This window comes from Akebia trifoliata, chromosome 10 (genome assembly GCF_017979445.1).
Source record: "Akebia trifoliata isolate Shusen 1 chromosome 10, ASM1797944v1, whole genome shotgun sequence".
NCBI lineage: Eukaryota > Viridiplantae > Streptophyta > Magnoliopsida > Ranunculales > Lardizabalaceae > Akebia > Akebia trifoliata.
In genome coordinates this window covers 4004875-4011884 of record NC_141384.1, presented here as the reverse complement: position 1 = coordinate 4011884, position 7010 = coordinate 4004875, and the positions used below count along the sequence as shown (strand labels likewise).

At 32.1% G+C, this 7010-nt stretch overlaps 1 protein-coding gene across 3 annotated transcripts; it reads right to left on the bottom strand.

Moving 5' to 3' along the window:
• Nucleotides 1-1452: 1452 nt before the first annotated feature.
• LOC147392840 (uncharacterized) lies at nt 1453-6196 on the bottom strand. 3 transcript variants are annotated; one of them, XM_086456836.1, is made up of 5 exons: nt 6038-6196; nt 4547-4640; nt 2835-2948; nt 1850-1951; nt 1453-1668 (listed from the first exon to the last, which is right to left on the bottom strand). In XM_086456836.1, exons 1-5 carry the CDS (start codon nt 6133-6135, stop codon nt 1594-1596), a joined length of 483 nt encoding a protein of 160 aa, XP_086312962.1. In that variant the 5' UTR covers nt 6136-6196; the 3' UTR covers nt 1453-1593. The 3 variants fall into 3 exon arrangements, with proteins under 3 accessions (XP_086312962.1, XP_086312963.1, XP_086312964.1); XM_086456837.1 differs by having other exon boundaries at nt 1453-1766; nt 6038-6195; XM_086456838.1 differs by lacking the exon at nt 4547-4640 and having other exon boundaries at nt 6038-6170.
• Between the last annotated feature and the right edge of the window lie 814 nt (nt 6197-7010).

Here is a 7010-nt window from a genome sequence, read left to right as displayed (position 1 = left end):
TTAATATTACTTTGAAGAAGGTAAATTTTTATTTTTGAATTTTTTTTATATTAAATTATATATTTAGTGTAACTAAGTTAAGGTATGAGTTGGAGCTCTTTGTTGTGGTTCAAGCATTGCGCCATTAGAAGCATTACCTTTTCCAAAGGGAATTCATCTTGTATGCGGATTATCAAACTCTAAAATTCATCAATAACAATTCTAATACCAACCATACGCATGCTCATTGGATCTCTATCCTTCAAGAATTCTCATTTGTTTTGAAGCACACATTTGGGCAACAAAACAAGGTAGCCGATGCTTTAAGCCGACTTGTTTTTCTTCTTGTCACTATGTGTAGTGATATAGTTGGGTATATATATATCGATGGTAGTGAATTTGGAGATGTGTGGGTTAAGTGTTCTTACAGGTACACGGGTCTGTTGATTTCTTACTTCATGAAGGTTTTCTCTCCATGGGAATTCAAATATGCATTCCCCAAGGTTCTCTATGTGAGCATATCCAGCAAGGAGATATAATCTTAGTTTATTCTAATTTCTAATTTCTAATTTTTAGTTTTTAAAGGTTAATTTTTAAAATCCAGTTTCTAATTTTAGTTTTACTGGTTTAGGATTAGGAATTTTTGTTTTTTTTAAGTTTTTAGCTAATATGAGTGGTTTGTTTACATGGGATGGAAGTCGCTACGAATTGAGAAATTAATAGAAATTTCTTAAACTTCTCCCTAATTTCTTCTTCTTTCTTAAATCTTCACTTCGCCAATATCTGAGGCACCTCAACGTCATTTTGGTGATTATGATTCTGCAGGTTATCTTTTCAGGCTTGAATCGAATAATTAGTCAAGCTTCGATTTTATTTTTGTCATGTTCATTTATGTTTGTAACAGTGCAGTTTTATAAATCGTGCATGTACTTTGAAACATCATTAACTTTATCATGCAAATCAATTTTTCCTTATAGTAATTACATGATCAGTCTTACAAACTACATAATCATATTTGTAAGTCAATTTTCAATCTGAAAGGGTCATCAAATGTCAAGATCTTGTATGTAATGGAAGTAGTTATTATGATTTTACATCTCATTCAAAACCCAAGTCATCTCAATTTTATCCATGACCAAGATGAATAGGCATAATATCTCACATATATAAAATCTAGAGAGACAAATGAGATGACTCGGACAATATTTTGAAAATCTCAGCCTAGTCAGTAAAGCACATCCAAGTCAACCGGGATTTTGTATATTTTAATTCAAATAATTAATTTTTTTAATTTGAAATATTTATTATCTAAATCAAATATGATTATATTATCTAAACATATTCTAATCTACCTTATTTTCTAAATAAATTATAATTATTTTAATATAAATATTTATGAATAAGCAATTGTAAACTGAGTTAAATGGTGAATCTCGTCCAAGACAACTTGGTCTTTCCACGAAAGAGATGAGAGGCGGAACCGAGTTAGAAACATGGTATTTATCTTGATGTTTAAGATTTCTCAGATTAAGCCTGTAATACAAACCATAAAAAATGAGACAGCCTTTTATTTCCCGACGTGTCGTAAACAGAAATATTCCCACCAAGGTGAAGCTAAATTAGACTGAACCAAAAATGTGAAGGTAACTTCATTTTTTTCCGAACAATTTCAGCTCCAAAGAATGATTCCTGCATCGAATATAATTTCAGTTCCATTTTGACGAATTCCACATGGAAATGTATTATCGAGCAAATAGGTTGATTACGGCGCTCCAATATCCAGCCAACTGTAGGAAGGAAACGATTTCCAGGTTACCAAATTAAAATAACTTCATATAGTCCCATACCCTAACAAAATAAAACAACTGACCTGAGTTAGAATGCTATTCCCAGTGTGACCTTCAATGACCAAACCTGCTGTGAGACCGATCATCGCCCATGCTCCATTAATTGCTTCGATTCGACGCTGTCTCTGTTGTCACATAATTCCATCAACCAGAATTATGAACAAAGCCAGATTTCCTTAAATCTGGAATTGAATTTATTCTTAGATTTTCGATAGATTACAATCAATCTAATATTAATCTAATCAAATTTCTTATAATAAGATCCTAATCTAATAGGAGATTTATCGTAATCTCCATATAAATGATTTGATGCATCTCAGTACACCTTATTACAGTGCATCATACCTAATTCTTTAACATTTTTAACAAGATAACGATAATTGTATCATGGTTCATCTTGTTCAGACTGCTGAAGTATCTTAACCTTATATATGGTTTGTTTCAATTATCCAATATATTATGTTAGTTCCTCAAACGTCTTCATGATATAACCATAATAATTTCCAATCTTACATTTTCACCAAATGCATCAAAGTATTTAACCAAAGATATGTTCTACGTAGTAAACCTTCACAATTAATGATATATAATAACACATATGCTTATGTTCACAAAAAAAAAAAGGTTGTCTATGCTATAATTTCATGAAAGATTTTGCCATCTAATATTCAAATGATCGAAACATGTACTTTCAAGTAATTGATAAGTGCATATAATAACGAACAATTCCCTTAATTTATAATCAGTATTTAATATTAATTTAGTTATTTGGGATTAATTGGCTAAGTTTTATGGTTGTAGAAGAACAGAATTGAAGTACAACCAAACTACGGGATATGAAAACAAATAAAAACAAAATCCTTAAGCTAAAAACTGAAATTATTTTTTAATGAAACTAAATCCAACAGAATATTAGTACGCTATATAAAGTTGTACACTCATTTTTGAGAGAAAGAATGCTTGTCACAATGATTCAAATATAAATTTCTAGAAAGAAATTTGACTCACTTTGAGTTTCTCTTTAGCTTGGATTTCTTGCATTTGCTTGGCAGCTAACCTCTTGGCCTCCAAAGGGTCAACCATGATAATCTCCCTGGTTGAATTTCCTTTCCCTGGAGACACCTACATAATGAAGAAACATAACTGTAGTAATTACAAGAAAAAATAATAATTTCTAAAGAACCAGAAAGCAAACATGTTTGTATCTAAACTGCATGACGATGTTGTATGAACTACTTGTATGGCAAGGTGTATGTTCTCTTCTAGACCATTTCTAGACATCTAGATTTTTCAAGTAATGTGTCGAACAAATCAATCTACAGAGTATGTGAGTGTCATATCATAACTTGAGTTCAAAATCCGCCTTCACCGCCTGATTACTAACCATTAAATTCGCTTGCTTAGCAAAAAAAAATCTACATAAAAAAGATATCTTGTTGAAGCCCATAAATGTCTTCCGGGCTGCATTTTACTTCGAATTACAAGACATCTTCAATTTTAGAAATACATAACAGGGTTGCAAATGGGCTAAAAAAAGGAGCTGAAGCCAACATTCCGCTGCTCTGAAACCACATATATAGATTCACCCATCCCTACTGTATTTTTCTTTGGTTAGATAAACCAAGAAGAACTAAGGTTTTCGCCTATGTCGTGGGAGGGGAGAGACTGGAGATGGTCACATCCCGATGGGATTTGGCTTGAAATCAAGCTGACAGATTGTTATATTGTAACTCAACATGGATTTTGACAACTAGATGGATTTCATCACTTGAGATATCCAATAGAAACTAATTACCACATCTTAATACCAGACACCTTCATTAAATATTTCGGTTATAGGCCTTGGACTTGTGTTGCATGGAATTGGACACTGGAGTGGTGTTTCATGGATGTCATTGAGTAAAACTTATCAAACCAAAAATGAATGGACACATATAAGACTATAATAGTAAGTAAAATTTTGAGCTAAAAAAAGTAATACTCACATTCTATGTAAACACACGCTTCTATGATTTTTATTTTTATTTTTTCTAATAGAAAAAAGACAGGGTCACCAATTTTATAATGATTTTCTATGAAAAATGACTTCTGATATAGTACATTTGTAATACATGTGTATATAGGTGCCATAATTTTGGGTTTCTCAAAGGAGTCTTGTTAGACACCCCACGAACCTCTGTTGGACACTGAAATAAGAGTAGTCGTCCTTGTACCATAACCCACATTACTGTTGTGTAAATGTCCTGTATTTTGTTGCGCTTCGCAGAGCTACGGGGTTTTCTATTTTTGGGGGTTTCTATTTTGGGAAGTTTTACTTGTTTTGGCAACTCTTGGTTATATAAATAGAAATCTCTAGGGCTGAAAAACTTAAGAGAGAAAACAGTGATCGTTCTTGTTCTGTTCCATGGACGTAGGCACATTGCCGAGCCACGTAAATCCTTCTGTTTTGTGAGATTGTGTTATCTTTGCTATTGTGGTTTTTTCACAATTACAATGGTATCTACGGTACAAATAATTTAAATGCCTTCAAGCATATATAATTCAAGTAATTCGGAGTACTTAGTTACGAACATAAGTTTTCTTTTATCAGCAAAAGGATTTTAATGGAGATAACATATTCTAGTTGATTAGTCATTCTTGGTACCTACAAAATTTCACCTTCTCCAAACCAAGAGGAAATAATGGAATTATACATGTAGAAGCTTTGAATTGAAACATACATTAGGATTCACCAAGACCTGAAATGCCAGGCCATTGCCCCTCCTAGTAATCAGGTTTGTAAGGCTTGCATATTGGCTTCTCTGCATCCCCCAACTAGACAAAGACAGTTGAAAAAAAAAGATGAGCTTCAAAGTAACACTATGATCCAAAAAATCAATTACATTGTCTGATGCATCTAGTTATTTCCATACATATTAAAGAATTTGTTCCATCCCTCAAAATTATTATTTTTTGGTTATCAAGGATTGGTGATTGATAAAATCACCAAAAAAGAGAACGGGTGTAGCCCTTTTGGAAAAAAAAAAAAAAAAAAGCTCAACTATAGATAAGGCTCATGCCTTGCCACGGTTGTGGGGTTGTAGGGATAGGTAGAGTTGTGAAATTGGTGTTCGATGGATTCTTGCCGAGTTGCTTGGCTCTTGTTCGGACATTTTTATTCATCAAATTGTTACAAATTTCAGTTTGGCTGATTCAAGTGGTGACCCAACAATAGCAACAACATCAACAAAGCCTTATCCCAAAGATTCGGAGTCGGCAAAATTAATCATAATCCTCCATTCTACTCTGTCTAGACTCAAGTATTAGGTTATTGAAAGTGAGCTTATTATATCTACTTTCACTATCTCCATTCACATTTTTTTGGGTCTTCCTCTCATTCTTTCAAGATCTTCAACCTGAATGTTTCTTCTAATTGAGGCTGTAATTAGCTTTTCTTTTTAAACATGCCCAAAGGCCCAAACCACTCAGTTGGGTGTTTTCAGGAAAATCTGGTAATGACACATATGTCGGTTGCATTTTCTAAAGAATTCTCCTTGGCTTTCCTCCATAATTTGTAACATTTCAAAAAATAAAAATATTGGAGTATTGTTGAGGTGTTGAATCCCATACTACAACTCCAAAACTCCAATAATAAATTTGCTTTTCTTTACTTCAGTAAACCTTTTAATGATTGAATTGGGAATCTGCAGACTCACTATTAAGAGAATAAACAATTTAGATCATCATGTATACAGTACAAATATATTATTTTTAGTATATATAAAAAAAAATAATTGGAAATCCAGACAAGTTTTAAACTTCAAGTTGTGTAAACTTCTCTCCAAAATACACAAAAGTAGAATTCCTATTTACTTAGTTTAACTGAGAAGTTAACAAGTCAAAAACTTTACGGACCGTTTGTTTGAGCAATTTAAAGCGTTATAACATATTATTAAAAACTGCCAACCAAACAGGGCCTTAACATCAAACTGCAATTCAAAATTCACAAGCTTCCGCTCGTAAAAATTCCTCCTTTTCTAGATTTTCCTTCGTCTCTGGTCATTAATCAAAATACCCAGAAGTGGTTCGACCTTAATTTATACACTAATTATAGAAAAAAAAATATTCCATTTTTATCCATCAACAAAGAAATTACATCTCAAAAAAGGGAGAAAAAAAATTCAAATCACGAAATTGAAGAAATAAGTGTAGATTTGAAGATATGGACTTACTTGAAGACAGGTGCAGAGCGATAATTGGAGGAGGAGTGAAGAGGGGAGCAGAACAGAAGGCCGCCATTGAAGGTGAGAGGTAAGAACCCTGTCATCATATGAAGAGTACAAGACCATGTTATTCAATCCTCTTATCCAAACACAATGTCTTGTCGAGCAAGTATCTCGTGCTTCGGCGCTGTTTTAAAAGACCTTTTTCGCCACCTATCTGTACCGCTAATCTCCATCAATAATTTAGAGAGTTACTATTGCCACACCAACTTTGTGCAATTCTTCAATAATTTACATAAGAATTAGTGTAGCATCAGTAAAAGTTGATGCGGCAATAGCAGCTCTTATAATTTATTGACCGATGTAAACGAGTTTTTGGATCCAACGATTATATATCTCAAACCAAATCAGTTCTTAACGTGTAAAATGCACATTATTGAAAATCAAATTAAATGATCAAGGCTGAAAGTTTGTGTCATACAAATAAAAAATGTTATACTTATAATTTCAAATATTTAGTGGTGTAACATTCGGTCTATTTCAATAATTTGTGATAATAGATAATTAAAGAAAAACATTATACTTAAATTTCAAAAGAGAGCTATTATTAAAATCTAACTTTTACTTATTACACATTAATTTCTTAAATTATTTATCACACTCCAATTAAATATTACAACACACCACTCAAACATTACAAAGGTTTGATTCAAATTATCATATCAACAATATAACACCTGATGAAACAATTTCAGTAGCTGTCTATAATTATGATTAGGCTCATACAAAATCTTAAACCCAATAAATAAGAATCTAACCGAAAAAAAAAAAAAAAAAATACAAGAGTTTGTATTAGCACTCCAATTTTTACTTATTCTCAATTATTTATTTATTTTCTTAGGATTTTTTTTTTTTTTTTTAAATACGCACAACTTATGTTAAAATTCCTGTTTTGATACACTACTCATTTCGAGTGATTTTC

Bases quoted from the DNA above. Each gene is read 5' to 3' on its own strand.
- LOC147392840 (XM_086456836.1), bottom strand. From the start codon at position 6,135: ATGATGACAGGGTTCTTACCTCTCACCTTCAATGGCGGCCTTCTGTTC. The intron at 4,641-6,037 runs GTAAGTCCATAT...GTCTTTGTCTAG, and splicing joins CGCTCTGCACCTGTCTTCAA to TTGGGGGATGCAGAGAAGCC. The intron at 1,669-1,849 runs GTCAGTTGTTTT...TATTCGATGCAG, and splicing joins GGAATAGCATTCTAACTCAG to GAATCATTCTTTGGAGCTGA.